The sequence below is a fragment of the Eleutherodactylus coqui genome, chromosome 8 (assembly GCF_035609145.1).
Source record: "Eleutherodactylus coqui strain aEleCoq1 chromosome 8, aEleCoq1.hap1, whole genome shotgun sequence".
Classification (NCBI taxonomy): domain Eukaryota; kingdom Metazoa; phylum Chordata; class Amphibia; order Anura; family Eleutherodactylidae; genus Eleutherodactylus; species Eleutherodactylus coqui.
The window spans coordinates 11,138,929-11,157,728 of record NC_089844.1 but is presented as its reverse complement, the minus strand read 5'-3'; the positions used below and the strand labels follow the sequence as shown (position 1 = coordinate 11,157,728).

Below are 18,800 nucleotides of genomic sequence, written 5' to 3'. Positions count from 1 at the left end.
GGTTGCCAATTTGCTATTTTTCCCGGCGCAATTATTTTTATGTGCCTAAAAATCGCTCATCTGAATGAATACATTGGAATCCGAGGCTTCAGATGGTCGCAATTTTTTGATGTGGCTACAATAATTGTGTATATACGGTCGTTTAAGCCTAAAGCTGTAAATTGCTGGGAAACCGATCAACAGAACTTCAGTTTTCCTGCAGCTCCCCATCAGGAGAAGAGAAGCATTACACAATTAAAGTAGTTGTGTAGCAATTGAAAAAAAAATGGCACTTGTCCCTGCAGCCTTTGAGAAACCCACCCTAGAATGCAGCTATGACAAACTGAATGCAGGTCTAGAGGTGAGTAAGTGGGAGGTCTCATGGATGGTGGAGGCGGAGCCTAACAGTTCACTGTCATTTCTGTCAGGCTTAATAGTACTATGCTTGCAGGAATGAGACATTTGGCTTCCTCCCCACTTGCAGCCCCAACTTGTCCTAATTAAATTGTATGCTAGGTTTCTCATATTTTGCCGGGGCCGGAGACAAATGTTTAAAATTCTTACACAATCCCTTTAAATTAACTGGTATCCCAACTCACACATTCATGAGACATCATAGGATACAAACCTAGCAAATGGTAACTTGACATTTAACGCATGGTGATAACGTCTGTTTTGGAGGCTCCCTTTAGAGCAGCACGTTGTGTGTGGGGCATCCTGTAAAAAAGCATCCTGTAAAAATGCCAATTCTTGCATCACTTTAAAATTATTTTATGGCATTCACCATATGAGATGAATAACAAAACGTCTAGATTGTCTGAAATGTTACCAATGCGGTAATAACTATTATGTGCCACTTATAAAAAAGTTTGGTATTTTATAGAGATGAGCGAGTATACTCGCTAGGGCACTACACGCTCGAGTAGTGCCTTAGCCGAGTATCTCCCCGCTCGTCTCTAAAGATTTGGGGGCCGGCGCGGGGCGGGGAGCTGCGGGGGAGAGCGGGGAGGAACGGAGGGGAGATCTCTCTCTCCCTCTCTCCCCCTCCCCCCCCCCGCAGCTCCCCGCCCCGCGCCGGCCCCCGAATCTTTAGGGACGAGCAGGAAGATACTCGGCTAAGGCACATTACTCGAGCGAGTAGTGCCTTAGCGAGTATACTCGCTCATCTCTAGTGTTTAATCCATTTAAAATGGGTTTTTGTGGGGAAAATGTTTTTGTTTTTTAACTGGATTGTTGTCTTTCAATTAAAGTTTATTGAACTTTTCTGACAGTATTTTAAGGCTCTGAATGGAACTTGAAGATGCAATTGTTCAATTGCTAGGATAGTACACTGCACTACTTATGTAGTGCATTCTAGTAAGCCTATGACAGAAACCTATGGGATTCACTGGGATGTGGGTGTCTAATAGACTGGGTTATATATCAGACCTGGGGGCCTTTGTCAAGCCTACAGCTGCCATGAGAACTCATTGGTACCTTGTGATCGCACTAAGGAGTGCCAATGGGAGACAGAGCCTCCTCCCCATCATCTGCTCCATGCCGCAGTTACTATTGATTGTGGCATGTAAGAGGTTAAACTGCCAGGGTCTGAGGGTTCTCAGCTGAAGCAGGAGCCCCGCTGTCAGGAGTCAGCCAAGCCACAGCCTTAAATGATGGATGTGCATGTTTAAAGCCCATTAGTGAGGTCACTAAAAAAGTGCTATTGGGGTCACTGAAAAAACTTGACAACCCCTTTAAGGAACTATTGTACATGTTTGTTTTATCACTGCGGGGAAAAAAAGGCTACAAAAACACCCAAGCTAGAAAAGACCACGATGACATCGGAAAACCCAAACGGGGCGATGAAGTAATACATCCATTAACTTCATATATCTGATTGGAGAGCGTGCCCAAAACGCCTGACGCACTTACAACAGGAGAGCAAAACACTCGCTTGTGAGCCGAACATCAGAGCAACAGCGAGGGAAAAATCCCATAACCTTTTACAGCACAAATACTCTTATTTTAGGTCCATTGAGTAATTTATGAAGCTTCGTCTCTTTCCCCGCGTTCTTCCACCTAATTCCAATCTTAGCATTTCTATCAAGGTGAATGAGAATTGTTCATGGTCAATTTATATAAAGCAGGATGTGTGCATAAATTAACTGCGCGTCTGAGATAAGAATGTCGCCGCTATGCTAATCTGAAATTGTGTGGAGAGACTTAAAGTCCACGGCGACTTACGTGCCGCTAATTTACGAGCGATATAACACAGCCTGAAATAGTCCTTCTATCCACGCACAATCACAGTCCTATCTGACAATCACTTTCTGGAGTGACTGACCTCAGAATACTCCTGGAAGATTTATTCCTGCCTGTTCTTAGTATTTAGGAAGGAATCTCTTTAAGACAACTTAGGCAGGCAGAATGAGTTAATATTGGGAAGTCCTGTATAGCATCTCCATCAATGACCTGGAGGAAAGAGTGTCTACTTCTCTGGAGGACTCAGCATTTCTGTAGATTACCTGAACCGCTCATTGATGTCAATGGGCATCATGTACTGCTTCATTTCCCCTGTGGTGGTGCTGTAGAGCAATTGGTCACTATCTTCCACACTTCCTTGAAGATCACACCTTATTGCTGAAGGTTTCAGCAACGGAATACCCTATAGTTAGCATTGCGGGGATTCTTCTAACAAAAAGTGATTACCGATTTTTTAAAAACTCTTTAAGAGTCTATGTTCAGCCTTTTTTTCACCATTGCATTCCAAGAGCCATAGCTTTTTTATTTTTCCTTTTGTTGTACTTTTTTCATGGAAGAGAAGTAGTTTTCTTCATTAACCTGCCCTCGGCCCTCGGACGTGTCACCGGTTACCCTCCAGGTGGGAGACAGTAGAGCCACCATGACAAGACCCAGACTCTACCCCGCTGTCTACTATGCCGCGGCCCGCTCCTCGGTCACTGCACAAACAGCAGGACAGAAGAAAAATGGGAAAGGCCACCTGAAAGTCAGAGACTTGAAAAAAGGTGCAAACAGCAGCAAATGAGGGAAAGCCGGTGTCTATTAGCAAACTGGTTGAAAACTCAGGTACACTTTAAACTGTTGTGTTTGGTCAGAATTGTCAAAACCAAGGTAAAGCTGGCACGTGCCACGACGGTTATGTAAATGAGTAAGGAAAGAGTAAAAAAGTACTTTTTTAGAAGAAAAAAAAAAGCTAAACGCTTAGAGTTTCTGCAAAAAAAACAAATATCTCAAGCTGATTATGCAGCTTAACTTGAAGTGCATTTCATGTATTTAGACAGAGTGCCAAATTAACCAAGGATGAATGTGATAACTGTTGAGCGAAGCAGTTTGCAGGATTACTCTCAAAGCTTTAATCATTTTATTTCGGATGTGAAAGAAATATACTCTGCAATTACGGCGAGCGGAGAATGAGGAGATCTGCACATTTAGGTAATACGCATCAAGGTTGTGTATCACCCAAAAAAATAACAATCTGTTTTAGGAAAGAAGATTTGTCATTATTTCTCCATCGTTTACAATCGCCACCGTCATTAGTTGGTAATAATTGGCGCACCTCAAGGATTCGATGACAGCTAAATATGTGGCTGCAGAGTCTTCTACTGAAGGTCAGCGCTGAGCGGGATTCAGCCGCACGGATCGCGGTCACCTAGTTTGTAGAGAAAGAAAACGTTAAATGCTGATCATTTCCTTAGAAGTCAATGTGTGAAGCGTCTGATCTAGAGGGAGACAACACGAGCGCATTACCACGGCTGCCGCACCAGAAGTCTGGGGGAGGTTGTGCCTTTTTGGGGCAGAAATTAATTAAAAAAATTTACCATTAATTTGTGTAAGAAGAACAGATGTTCCGCCTCTCACTTCACGTTTTAGAACTGTCTAGAAAGTGACAGGGTTTGAGGGGAGGAAGGGCTTTAGAAACATTCAGGAGTTGCAACTTTTTTAATGAGTTGCAACAGTTTTTGCAATCTCATTCCAGTAGGTGGGGAGTAGAGATGAACGAATATACTCGTTTCGAGTAATTACTCGATTGAGCACCGCGATTTTCGAGTACTTCCGTACTCGGGTGAAAAGATTCAGGGGGCGCCAGGGGGCGGGGGGAGGCGTGGCGGAGCGGGGGGTAGCAGCGGGGAACAGGGGGAAGCCCTCTCTCACTCCCTCTCCCCCCCACTCCCCGCTGCAACCCCCCACTCACCAACGGTGCCCCCCGAATCTTTTCGCCCGAGTACGGAAGTACTCGAAAATCTCGGTGCTCGGGTGAAAAGGGGCGTGGCCGAGTAGGTTCGCTCATCTCTAGTGGGGAGCGAACAAAGTGACTCTTCATCTCTAGACAAGTTTAAAGGGAACCTGTCACCACATTTTTACCTATTAATCCCCCTGTACCCTTTAAACACTGATGTAACAGGCATTTACATAGATACTTTTTTTAATCATCCTGTGCGAGCATACCTGTAAAATCAAGGATTTTAGCTTTTCTTGTGCCACATACAAATTACCAGTGATTGGTCCAGTGGACGTGCTAAACCATTCATGGTGGGCCTGCTTGGGCTATCTAAGTAAGTCTGTGTACCTCCCCAAATATTGCCTCACTCTACCATGTCTTCGACACCATGGTCTACACCTCACGCCAGTGCTGCAAGCAACGTGATGAGTGTGTGTGCAGTTAGACTTGTACTCATACTGCGCATGTACGAGATGTAGATCGCAGCAGTGAGGATGAGGGAACATCCCTAGCACAGAATTGGGTGGGGTTGGGGAGGTAGTCAGGCCTCCCAAGACGATCCGGAACACCCACTGGATTGATCATCGATAACTGATTTTACAGATATGCTCGGCACAGGATGGTTAATAAATTAACTATGTAACTACCCATTACATCACTGTTTAAATGGTATAGCGGGGTTAACCCCATAATACCACAGGACATAAGTATTACGCCCTGATTGTGGGATGTCTAACTCAACAGGCCACGTCACTAAGGGGTAATAGGTGTAAAAATGGTGACAGGTTACCTTTAAAGATGTAGAAAATGTATTAACATTTAATAAATTTGTCACATTTTGAACAGGAGAAGCAAAAAGTGGCAGAAAACTGGTGTCAGAGATTCCGCTGCTGACAGATTCCCCTCATTGCACTTTACAATCTGACACTATTACAGTTATGTTCCCATCTGGGCCGTGCGCTGTGTTCGAAGCCTCTGGCATAACTTCAGCAGAATAGAAGAGAGTATGACGGAAGCTGGACGGACCCCAATGAATATGGTCCATCTGGCTGCACTGGGGTCCGGCATCTGTGTTGTTTCCACTGTGCAGCTGCTAGGAGATATAGGCATTAGCAGTGGGAGTTGCATACATCAGTGGCCCTCACTGCAGCCTTCCCTCCTGACTCTACAGCCTGGGGCCCGGCTCACACGGCCAGAAACTGCGGAATGACATTGCATCCTTGCTGCGGCCGCCCATTGCCATGTACTATCTTGGCATGTGTGCGCACGTAATATGCATCCAGATAGAACGCGCTGCGATGCTTCCTGTACAAGTAGTTCATGCAATTTGTGTGAGCGGCAACATGGAAGCCTATGACAGATTGGTAGAGTATACCACATGCAAAACCCGTTCGCGGAATATGTTGTAGTGACACGGTCGTGTGAGCCCCGCCTATATCTCAGGCTGGGTTGCAGTTAAAGACTTCATTATGGCTTTTTTAATTAGTTTGAAATTGATGCAATACAACCTCAGTGGAATCCGGCCCTGGCAGCCGCGGCGTCCGCGCGCACCTGCTTGCTTTTTCTCTTCTCTATACTGCAAATGGTCCGCACGGCGAGCTGTCAGACATGTGCAGTACAGATTGTTTGTTCTTTTTAAACCTTTTCCTGCGTCCTGGCCTGGCGAAGACGCGGAATCCGCAATCTCATTGCGGAAGGGCCGCGGATTGGATGGCTTACATTGACTTCAATCCGCACACAAATAGAACATGCTGCAATTCTTCCTGCACGAGCAGAAAATCATAATTAGTTTCGTGTGGAGGAAAAAGCATTTTTCATTACCATGTTATGGGCGGTACGTGGCGCAGAATCTGGAGGCGAATTAGATGTGAGTTTTATGTTAATGCATTTTTTTAAAATGATTGTTATTTGGCACAAAGTTCCATAAAGATGGACATCAACAACCTATTAAACACTTGCAATCAGCAGGCCGTCTGCTTTCAGGAAATACATAGCTTCTAGGGGTGCACTTACTTTTCCAGGTGTGTAAGGCCGATCTGCACACGACCGGGTCAGATCCTGCGCCCAGCCGGTGCCCCCGCGTACCTGTCCGAATTCTTCATAATCTGGGCTGCGGATGTGCCGGCCGGCGCACATGCACGGTGCAGATTATGCCACGACGTCACTAGGCGATGACGCGGATTCCGCGACCTTTCCTCAGTGATGATTGCGGAAGGGCCACAGATCAGGATGGCTTCCATTGACTTCAATAGAATCCGTGCTGAAATATAACATGCTGCGATTCTCCCTCCATGAGCAGAAAACCATAATTTTTTTCCGCTCATGGACAGGGAAAAATGCTTTTCAATAGCAGGTTAATGGGCAGTGTTTGCTGGGGTCCGGGGGGTTAGAGGGGGATGGGGGGTTATTAGGTCTTTGTTATTTGTAATGTGGGAAAGTTGTTCTGGCTACTGGCGTTGCAAAATGTTCAAAACCCCTCAGCAGGGCGATGTGCTGTGTCCTATGTACCGGTGGTCGCTGTTTGGCAAACTTCTGGTCAGGAACTCATTTTTTTATTTTTACTTAAAGGGGTTGTCCCGCGCCGAAACGGGGTTTTTTTGGGGTTTTTTTCAATAGCCCCCCCGTTCGGCGCGAGACAAACCCGATGCAGGGGTTAAACGAGAAAACCGGACAGTGCTTACCTGAATCCCCGCGCTCCGGTGACTTCTTACTTACCTGGTGAAGATGGCCGCCGGGATCTTCACCCTCGGTGGACCGCAGGTCTTCTGTGCGGTCCATTGCCGATTCCAGCCTTCTGATTGGCTGGAATCGGCACGTGACGGGGTGGAGCTACGAGGAGCCGCTCTCCGGCACGAGCGCCCCATTCAACACAGAGAAGACCGGACTGTGCAAGCGCGTCTAATCCGGCGATTAGATGCTGAAAATTAGACGGCACAATGGAGACGGGGACGCCAGCAACGGAACAGGTAAGTGAATAACTTCTGTATGGCTCATAATTAATGCAGGATGTATATTACAAAGTGCATTAATATGGCCATACAGAAGTGTATACCCCAACTTGCTTTCGCGGGACAACCCCTTTAACCCCTTCCCGGTACGCGCCACCAATGTACAGTGCTTGTCAGAAGTCATTGTACGGAGCTGACACCCACCCACAACAGCCGCAGTCAGAGATAATGCTGATAATGGCTGTTAACCATTTATTATACGGTACATGTGAGTGTTCCCAGCAAGAGCATCCAAGTAACCTTGTAGATATGATACCTTTTAATGGCCAACAAACATGCATACTGTTACAGCGAGCTTTCCAACCTACTTATTGTTCTCCTCAGGTTTAAGGCCATTTTACATGGGCCGTCCGTCTTTTAAATGACTGCACCAATTCTGATGTCACCGCTAAGGTCATCAGCACTCATGCAGAGCATTTAAACTGAAAGTCTTGCCGCCGTCTTGCGCACTTCTCATCCACTTCTCTCCCAGCGCTTCTCCTCCTATGAGTAGTGCTGAGCGGGGAGCATTTACACAGGATAAGAAGCCAGAGTGACAACTTAAGTCTTTGTTCACATGGGCGACAAAGGCGCACGATTTTCTCGCGTTGCGACAATACTACGAATCGCATGTATGTGAAGCTCAAGCTTTCCTATAGGTTCTTTCACATTTGCGATGTTTTGTAGCATGCGGCATTGGAAGTCAAAAACCTTGCGGGTTTTGTGATATGTACGCCATTCATTGAATGGCTGTGATTAGTTCAATGAGCGCTGGCTCTGATTGGCTGAGTTGAGGCCCTCCGGAATAGAAGCATACATATATACACACGCACATATGAAAGGGCACAGACATGGGGGGATTAATTTCCACTTAAAACAATCCCAGAAGAGCATGAACAGAGGAGTAAATACTTAATTAGTCCACTGATAAGGATGTGAAAGTTTTATGGTCTCTGAATTAGTGTTAGGGGGTCACCAGGCCAGCGTGTTATCTCTGCTATAGATTTCTTATATTCTCCATATTCTCCAATGATGCATGAAAAATAAAATAAAAAGTTTTTTTTGAATAGAAAAAAAATAAAATGGAAAAAAGGGGGGAAAAAGGCTGCGTCATGGAGGGAGGGAACTGAGAGCAATTAGCTGTAGATCAGGGATCTGCTGGATCAGCATTGCAGGATGATAGGCTGAACTGGATGGATGTTACTCTGTTACGGTATTAGTGTATCTTGACGCCAGCAGAAGCTAGAGGACTGACAGGGATAACGCCCCTTGTCACACCCCTAGCTACCGATTGGATCAAGATCTGAAGGTCCTACAAGATGCTGTTAGGTCTCCCTGTGCTGCACCGCAGTTAGCAGCCTGTCCCCCGGCCCTGCTTTTTTGGGCTCCCTGGTGTTCTGCCGTGTAGCCTTCCCGCTGTGTTCTCTGTGCTGCCGAGTGCCTTCTACAAAAGTCTTATGGCGGTGGAGGAGGTGGAGAGGGAAAGGGGACGCCGGCGCCCTCAAAGCCGCCTCACCTTGCTCTGCACTCCCTGATGCCGACCCTGCTCTGCGCTTGAACACAGAGGGGGGTTGTGCAGGTGGGGAAGGGCCTTTCCGATGTGCTTCTCAAGCAGTGGACTAACAGATGTCACAGGAACCTCTGGTGAGCCAAGGCTCATCTCTGCCGCCAGCGCCATTTAGTCACTGCCCCAGGCCGCTGTGGCCTCCGTGCTGCAGCATCGGCAGGGAAGCCACTTCACACCGCTGTGGTGTCCTGCTGATGGCCCCCCTGTGCGGTGAATCGGCCAGTGGCGGGGAAGGAGCCGTATGATTTTTGTACAACGCATTGTGGCTGGTCAGCGGCTAAATACCTTGCAGCTGCGGCTGGCTGCCTGCAGCGGGGGACGCTGGCATGTATCTATATTACTGGCATGTATCTATATTACTCCCCAAATCCGCATCATTCGCAACCTGATTGGTTGTTTGGATTTACTCATTCCCTGTGATTGGTTATTTGAGTTGGCTGATTCACAGGGATTGGTTATTTGAGTTGGTTGATTCACGGTGGTTGGTTGTTTAGGTTGGCTCATGTAGAAGTGGGGAGTAAAAGGCTAATATGCGCGGGGGACGCTGTATAGTATCTGCAGCAATCTTTTGTGGGCTGCCAGGACCTAAATTCTATCAAGCTCGGCAGCCTATCACGTACAGGAGGCGTAACCCCCCTGTCAAAATTGACTCCACCAGTGCTTCCTGGTGGAGTCAAGATACACTAATACCTTCTGTTACTGTCTTATTATGTTACTATGTTACTTACTGTTATGTAACCTACCGCTTATTGATCACAAACCGCAGTACGTTCTGATGGAGGTTCCGTTTTTGAGGCTCAGATTTGCCTCCACTGATCACTTCAGTTGTGTTCAGATTGTATTGTACCGTTTATAGCAATGTGTAAAGTTTTGAATCCATGGAGGCCATTTACAGATTGTATAATCCGCTAAGAACAACAATATGTTCTTTGAGATATGGGTGAGCCGGGGTTTTACTGGTTTAAGTATTGCTAATGCACCGCTTTGTAAAACCTCTTAAGTACTGAAGGTTGGAAACAATCAATCTTCTTTGTTTCATACGAGCGCCGTACAATTCCTTCTAACAGTTCTTTATAATGTTATGTAATGCACAGATGGGCAACAAAACACATTAAAGACTGACTTCTGAGAGTGTATCTAATGCATATGCAATTAGCTAATTTCCATGTCATTAGCCTAGTTATCTTCCAAATTAGAAGTTGTTGAAGGGAACATGGAGGTGTGTATCTTTTCTGAGGATCCAACCTACTGCAGAATCCTGAAGGAATTGACATAGTAAGTCAGAAACAACTTTGGAAGAACCACTCTGGAATGGAGGAAGCCAGTCCAAGTTTGATGGAATCACCAAAACCCAGGGGCGTAGCTAAAGGCTCACAGGCCTGGTGCAAACTTTTATCCTGGGGCCCCCTAACTTCTCTTAACCCCTTAACGCAGATGTGTAACTTAAAGTTCCTGGCCCCCAATACGAAACCTGTAACAGGGCCCCAACTATAATGCTTTATTCATAGTACTGGGCTCCCTATATGGAGAGTAGAACCCTTATGGGCCCCTAAGGCTCCTGCATCCCCTATAGTTACGCCAGTGCTGAGACCACAAATTATAGGGCCAAGTAGTCATTTAACTGTGTACCATGTTATATAAGATCTACACCTCTGCAGTGCAGCTATGGCGAAGCCTGAGCTCTACAGTCATAGGCCACTTTCCATGGTAATATATATTGTTTGTGGATTCCAAGGCATCTTTGGAGGTATTGGAGAATTTTATGTTTGCTGTCCATAATGATGGGCCCTTTTACATTTATAGTATCGTCCTGATGAAAAGTTCCAATCAACGAGATCCATGCTTGTCTACCAGATACAGTGATGGGTATGGATGATCATCCGTATGATTGTTCGTTCTCCATAGAGTTTTATTATTGTCGACAGCACAACCCCCATTTACATAAAAAGATGTGCTGCCATTAACAATAATTTTTGCTGCCGCACTGAAAATTTGATCACCTGATGAATGAGTGTCTTGTTAATTGGGTGATCAACAGTACCTTCAAATGGCCTGTTAGTTGGGCAAATGAACATTCCTAGGAGCATTGGTGTCTGATCATTGGGCCACACAGAAAGCCACTAACTCCAAGTATACAGTGAGGACAACATGGAACACGTATGTTGTGTGCTGCAAAGGGACGAAATATCATATGAGGTTTGTGTCATATTCTGTGTCATCTAGGTGTATCTTGGTCTAAGTTGGAACTGTAGATAAAGAGGATGCAGAACTGAATCAAGAGAAGATCCCATGGAGCTGCACTGATATCATCCCATACTTAGACATACATGTGTCCACATCCCGGCTCGTCTACGAGCGATTAAATATAGAACTGTTACTTAAATGTAAGAAACAATTAGTTGCCTGGTGTAAACTTACAATCTCAGTGCCGGGCGTGTTAGTAAAATGGACTGGATGCGCGGATTGTTATCAGTAGTGATGAGCGGGCATACTCGCTAAGGGCAATTACTCGATCTTAGCGAGTACCTGCCCGCTCGAGAGAAAAGGTTCGGCTGCTGGCGGCAGGCAGGGAGCGGTGGGGGAGAGCAGGGAGGAACGGAGGGGAGATCTCTCTCTCCCCCCCCCCCCCCCCCGCTCCCCCTGCTCACTGCCGCAACTCACCTGTCACGCACACCGGCAGCCAAACCTTTTCTCTCAAGCGGGCAGGTACTCGCTAAGGGCAATGCTTGCTCATCACTAGTTATAAGTATTACTCAGCTCCACTGCATGAATATCACAAGCTGTTCCGCATCGGGTTGACAGTTTGTTTTGTGATTTGATAGGACATAAGGGCAGTAAGTGGATTAAATCTCTGGACTCTGCAACAGAATATACTGGAAAGGGGGTTTGCAGTACCACATCCAAAAATGTGTCATATGGCAGCCAACTACATTATATGTAGCCCAACTACAGGATTAGGAAGGATGGGAAATGCCTCATTCAGATTCCTCTAAGGCTAAACTGGGACACTTCCTGTCAACAGATCAGTTACTTGAAGCTTCAGAGGCAAATAAATGTAAGCTATGCTGTAAAAGACCCGCTACACTGTGTATGATACGTATGGTGGAAAGTAAGAAATGCATTTGGTATCCACGGCTGTACATAAGTACCATCCATTTGGGACCCAGTGTTTATCTGAGTTGTCAAAATTAGAAGGTTTTCACAGATGGAGATTGAAGGGCATAAGACGTATATCACAGATACTGGTAGAAGCAAACAAAGATAGTCAGCAGCACTTGAAAACGAAAAAAACACCAAGGTGAGGAGGGGTATTATTGTATCTTGACACCACCAGGAATTCCTGGTGGAGCCCAGGTTGACAGGGGGGGTGACACCCCCTGAAGCTGATTGGATGCACAGCGTGTTCGCCTGCAGGTCCTGCAAGGTCACTAAAAAAGAATAGGAAAGGCATACAGCGGCTGGTGGCACTGCAGCCGGGCACCCCCAGGAGAAAGTGCTTTTTAGCGGTGGCGGCGGGCCAGAAGGCGGAACCCCCCTCACTGTTGAACCACTGCGCGCTGTCAGCAAAATGAGGGAGGCCAAAGCGAACGCACTGTAGTTTCCTGGACGCGGGTGTCACAGAGCACTGTGAGGAGGTCTTTAGTCCAGGGTGCTTGCCACACAGATAGAGTCCGGACTGCAAACCCAAAGACAGTCATCCAAGGTAGGGATTGTGTGACAGCAGAAAGATGCAGGTTTTAGATGAAAAAAGTTTTATTCCTCCATAGTCTTAAACAAGTCAGCGACGTTTCCACCAAGTATTTGGTCTTCATCGAAGTGATAAAGATCTCCTTCATGTGATGTGGACATGCCCATGGTCAACAAGATTCTGGAAGGGAGTAACTGATCTCATACATTCTGTATATAGTATAACTGCCTCTTTAAAATAAATAACTATATATATATATACGTTTATATATGTATACGATGTATTTATAATATATGTAATCATGTGGGTGCAGATTTGGAGTCGAGAAGGAAGATTAGGAAAATTGGCTTCCATCATATAGATTTTTTTTTTTTACTTCTTCTGGATCAACACTGCAGGGTAACAGACTGAACTGGATGCACGTATATGTTTCTTCAGCGTCTAATCGCCCGATTAGACGCGCTTGCGCAGTCCGGTCTTCTCCCTTCTGAATGGGGCCGTTCGTGCTGAAGAGCTGCTCCTCGTAGCTCCGCCCCGTCACGTGTGCCGATTCCAGCCAATCAGGAGGCTGGAATCGGCAATGGAACGCACAGAGCCCACGGTGCACCATGGGAGAAGACCTGCGGTCCACCGTGGGTGAAGATCCCGGCGGCCATCTTCGCAAGGTAAGTAAGAAGTCACCGGAGCGCGGGGATTCGGGTAAGTACTATGCGTTTGTTTTTTTAAACCCCTGCATCGGGTTTGTCTCGCGCCGAACGGGGGGCTATTGAAAAAAAAAAAAAAACCCGTTTTGGCGCGGGACAACCCCTTTAAGTTCAAAAAATGCTTTACTCGCCCTCTATGTGTCAGTGGGCAACAGGTAGCTTATGGAGCTCTTTGTATTATCAGTGAGGCTATAGGAATTCCAATGATTGAACTGCGGCTTCTGTTCTCCAGTATCGGCAGGATGTTAAATAAAGTCATTTAGTTCATAAGAAAAAGTGTTAAAGTCTGATGCTTTTCTTCCCGCAGGAAGCTGTTCTTCACTGACTACGGCAACGTGGCTAAAGTGGAACGCTGTGATTTGGATGGCGGGAACAGAACAAGAATCGTTGTTTCCAAGATTGAGCAGCCAATCGCCATCACATTGGACCTGGTGAACAGACTGGTGTACTGGGCAGATATTTACCTGGACTCCATCGAAGTAGCCGATTATGAAGGAAGAAACCGGCACATAATATTACATGGGCAAGAGGTGAGGCCGTCCGTGGACAGCAGGAGAAATAAAGCCTTACTCCTAAAGTTGTGTCTATGAGAGCGGGCCCTATACATTATGAGAGGAGGTTAAATAACTGCAGGCTCAGTGTCATATGGCAATGAAGACCCTTTAACTCCTTCCTGCTGCGGCTCTTTTTGCCTTTTTTGCCCTTTTTACCTTTTTTTGCTTTATCAGTTTCATCTTTCCATCCTAACATTTAGACAATCATTACTTCTCTTTGCTTCCCGTGTCGCAGCTGTTTTTGTGGGGCGAGTTGTATTTCCCAATGGTAACATTTAGCGCACCGTATACTGGAATGGAAAACGCTGAAAAATGTCTGATTGGGGCGAAATGTTAATGGAGCACAATTGCGCCATTTTTCTTTGGGGGGGTTACGGTGTTCACAGTTCAGTACAGTTGGCGTGCACTTTATTCCGCGGCTCAGCATGATTGCGGTGATACTGAATTTATATTGTGGTTTCTTATGTGGCTTAAAAAAACCCAAAAACAACCACTTGCAGAGTTGCGCCTGTTGCCACGTTCTGACTGCTATACCGTCCATTCATCCATCGATGCAGATTTGTGAAGACTTGCTTGTTTTTATTGGCACCATTTGGGGGTACATATGACTTTTTGATGACTTTTTATTTAATTCTTTTTGGAGAAGGAGGGACCCACAAGTTTCTGGCACTGCGTTGTTTTTCCGATGACGTTTACCATTTGGGATTTAAATCATGTGATTTCTTCTTATGTCTTGGACTTGTGCTGACTCAGCAATACAATTTTTTTTTATTTCTTGATGTGACGAATGGGAAAAGGGAGGGGTGTTACATATTTAGTAATTTTTGTAAACATTAATAAAAAACCTTTAGTTGACTTATGTTTACTCTTTTTAGTGGGGGACGTGAACTTCCAATGGCTGACAGCTTATACAGTATAATGCATTATAGTATTGCATTATACCACATTTTGCCTGGTTTTCTACTATTATAGACCACAGGCGTATCTGTGTAGTCAAACATTTAGGGCAGTCCTTTACAAAGCCCCAGGATGCCAGGATGAGCAAACTACACCCTTCACTCTCATCACAGGGGTGCAGGGGCATTTGGGGCACTTTAATCCTATAGGTGTCATTTAGCCATGTACGACGCACGCTGAAAAAGGGGTTCGAGAACAACTCTGGAAATGTATTTTATTAATTGTATAAGCGGCTATTAGTCATTAAAGTCCTCGGCTGCTCGCATGCAGCAGACCGCTGTTGACCAAACACTTGTGTGCATGATAGCTACCTCACCGCCCCCCTGACACACGTATTCTGTAAGTGCTGACTACAGTGAGAGATGAAAGTTCCTGACAGAGATCTCTGAAAGTGGTGTATAAAAGATTGGAGTCCAACTCCCTGATCCTCATTTCCCCGACCTCTGCCATCATTAGGCAATTCACCGGACATCATGTAATCAGCGTGTTCGGCTGCTATACATCTAATGCTCATGGCCACCTTTTAGCCCTATTTACATGGGATGAATGTCGGGCCCGCCCCTCGTCCCTGCACCTACTCGCTCCCCAGCAGCTGCGCAGGAGTGAGTATCTCTGTCTCTCTGACATAGCGGCCAGCAGGGGGCAGGGCGGCTGGAGGAGATTGCACTCCTTGTTCTCCTCCGCCCCCCTCCATTCACTAACACAGCGGCCATTCAGTACTGACCGCTGCTGTTTACACTGAGCAATCATCGTTCAGCTCACCTTTCATCGTTTATGCATGGAGTGAGTACATGCGGGGACAAGTGTCAGGCATCATTATGCCACAAAACAAATATACATCCCTTATCTTTATCGGAAAACCCTTGTTTGTCCTCGTTTACGTTCAAGGTCATTGAGGTCAAATGGGGTAATAGTAGAGCCCATTGCTGTCCCCTCCTGCCCAGCTGCTATTCTTTAGTGGCTCATTGCTCTAGTTCCGGGTACCTGCATTGACTCATACCGCTCTACTTACAAGGATGGGGCTTAGGTTTCACTTATATGAAGAGAATATAATCATTCTGTAATCTCTGTGTGATTGTCTTAACCTGAGGGATAGCCGTGAAATTAAAAACCTATTACCATCTCTTCCAAAAAGCTAAACAGAGAAGCCTGCCAGTGGTGTGCGTCACACAAATGAGGAGAAGTAATTAGCAGCTGTTTCATGTGGGCACAAGTGTTACATTATTTGCTACTTAGATATTTATGAAAATACTGTTAAACAAATACCAACAAGGGCTCGTGGCGCTGAGAGCTTCGTGTTTTCTTTAGGAAATTAGATAAATGCCTGGTTTGTTTTAAGAATGTTCCACCCAAGGAGCCCGCATGTAGCAAGGATTCAAAACACTAACAAATACATATATATATTATATATTTATTTTTTCATTGTAACGTTCCAGATTTGTGTTTTTCCAGATTTTACTCCTCAACAACCAGAACACTAATAAGGACCATATTGTAATAGTTGTTAAAGGACGTCTATCATGTTATTATTACCCTATTAGAGCCATATATTAATGCATGTGTCGGTGAAGGAGGAATGCCGGCATACCTTAAAGGGGTTGTCCCGCACCAAAACGTTTTTTTTTTTTTTTTAACCCCCCCCCCCCGTTCGGCGCGAGACAACCCCGATGCAGGGGTTAAAAAAACAAACCGCTCAGCGCTTACCTGAATCCCGGCGGTCCGGCGTCTTCATACTTACCTGCTGAAGATGGCCGCCGGGGTCTGCTCCCTCCGTGGACCGCAGCTCTTCTGTGCGGTCCATTGCCGATTCCAGCCTCCTGATTGGCTGGAATCGGCACGTGACGGGGCGGAGCTACACGGAGCCGGCATTCTGCACGAGCGGCTCCATTGAAGAGAGCAGAAGACCCGGACTGCGCAAGCGCGGCTAATTTGGCCATCGGAGGGCGAAAATTAGTCGGCTCCATGGGAACGAGGACGCTAGCAACGGAGCAGGTAAGTATAAAACTTTTTATAACTTCTGTATGGCTCATAATTAATGCACAATGTACATTACAAAGTGCATTAATATGGCCATACAGAAGTGTATAGACCCACTTGCTGCCGCGGGACAACCCCTTTAATTGTTCTCGTCTTTGGTACTCCCATTGAAATGAATGAATGGCAACATGCCTACTCAGGCACCATTCCATTCATTCAGAGGCCTTTGTTACCCCTGTTCTTGTGATCACTAGGAGTCCTAACATTCAAATCCCCACCAATCAGCTAACTATCTAGTGGAAAGGGCATAACTTTTTAGGTTGGGACAACACCTCGAACCTGATTCTGACCAAGCGCTGTACATGTATGTTGTTGATCTTGATCTTTAAACCCGTACCATTGTAAATGTATGATGTGGGTGTAAAGCCCCTGCAATCTAATAGATGGAGGTCGGGAGCTCGGCTGTCTGAGAAACATACAGTAGAAGTGGCTTATAATGCGTGATGAGAAAACTTTGCCAAAAAGTTTGGTTTGTTGATTCGTTTGAGCCAAACTGGAAGTTCACCAAGATCCCTAAAACAAGTGTACAACACTGCCCAAGATCCATAAAGCCCCGTCTAGCACATGGAGAGTGCTATACTCCAGTGTTCAGGACTACTGTTGAGAGAACTGAACCAGGAGATCCCTGTTTCGAGATTAACTTTGCTAAAAGCTTGGTTTGGATTTGTGGCAAACTGAACTTTTAGCCAAGTTCGACCCAAAGCAGAATTCTACTGGCTGGGTTCACTCAACACTATTAATGATCACTGCTGTCTTCTCTTTTCCAGCCTCGGTAAGCGCTCTGCAATGAACAGAGGGAGGAGCAGTGCTGTTTGCTCTATTGGACCCAGTGATCATGCGATCGCCAGTAACTCTCAGCATGGCAGAACTGTGGGGTCTTAGCAAACCCAACTCGGCTCTGCTAGTGACTATTGTCACCACGGGGAAATGTTTTCGCCTGTAACTAGGGCTCTTATGGATTCCCCAGTTACAGTGGAAAACTGCAAATAAGAAAAATAATTACACAGTGAATGTCCCCCAGAGGTGCTATACGATATTGTGGGGCACACAGAAGTTTACAAAATCTATGTAGAAAAGTAAGTTAAAGAAATTATAGAATGAAATACATATTTATATATATAAAGAAAAAACAACCAAAGCAACCTAAACATATCACCATAACCACCCTGTAATCCAAGACTATACAAGTTGCTAGCAGAATTATCCCCACCCCACACAGGTCTATTTTATGTAACTGTTTGTTCTTTGTGTGCACACACACACACATATATATATTTGAATTCATTTTTGTTGTGTATGCATGGCCAAAACTACACAAAGCTGGCAACCCAGGAAGGCCGATTATCTTAGATGTGGGAACCCTCTCTGAAGAAATCTCAGGATGGGTGGAAGGCATCCTCAAACCACTGGTGAGAAACACAACCAGCTACCTGCAAGACACCATGGACCTACTAAACAAACTGTCAACCGTAGGTCCCCTCCCCATTGGTGCTATCCTGGCCATTATGGATGTGGAATCCTTGTATTCCAACATCCCACACGAGGATGGACTGACTGCCTGCCACGTGCACCTTGAGGCCAATGGGGTCGCCTCTGACACAGTGCCACAACTCACAAGATTCATCCTCACACACGATTATTTCTCCTTTGGCAAAGACATAGTCCTGCAACTCACTGGGACTGGCATGGGCAGTAAAATGGCACCGCAATATGCCAACCTTTTTATGGTAAAACTGGAGAGTGACTTTCTGGCCTCCTGCCCCAGCAAACCATTGGCCTACGTCCGCTACATTAATGACATCATGATCATGTGGACCAACACCGAACAAGAATTAATAAAATTCCATGAGAGATTCAATGCATTCCACCCACCATAAACCTGACATTAAGCTACTCGCATACAGAAATCAACTTTTTGGACACCACTATAAAGAGTTCAAACAACTCAATACAGACATCCCTATACCGAAAACCGATTGATCGGCCTACATACCTCAGATGGGACAGTTTCCATCCTAAACGCATCAAAAAGTCCATTGTTTACAGCAAGGCCATGAGGTATAACCAGATCTGCTCCAACCCAACAGACAGAGAGGAACATTTGTACC

General features: G+C 45.8%; 1 protein-coding gene across 1 annotated transcript in view; it reads left to right on the top strand.

Annotated features, from left to right (window-relative positions):
- The window catches only part of LRP1B (LDL receptor related protein 1B), a 1,872,788-nt gene that overhangs the window by 854,149 nt on the left and 999,839 nt on the right, over positions 1-18,800 (top strand). The window contains exon 8 of the mRNA XM_066577770.1: positions 13,452-13,674. Coding sequence (XP_066433867.1) covers positions 13,452-13,674 — 223 coding nt within the window. The remainder of the gene's footprint in view (positions 1-13,451; positions 13,675-18,800) is intronic.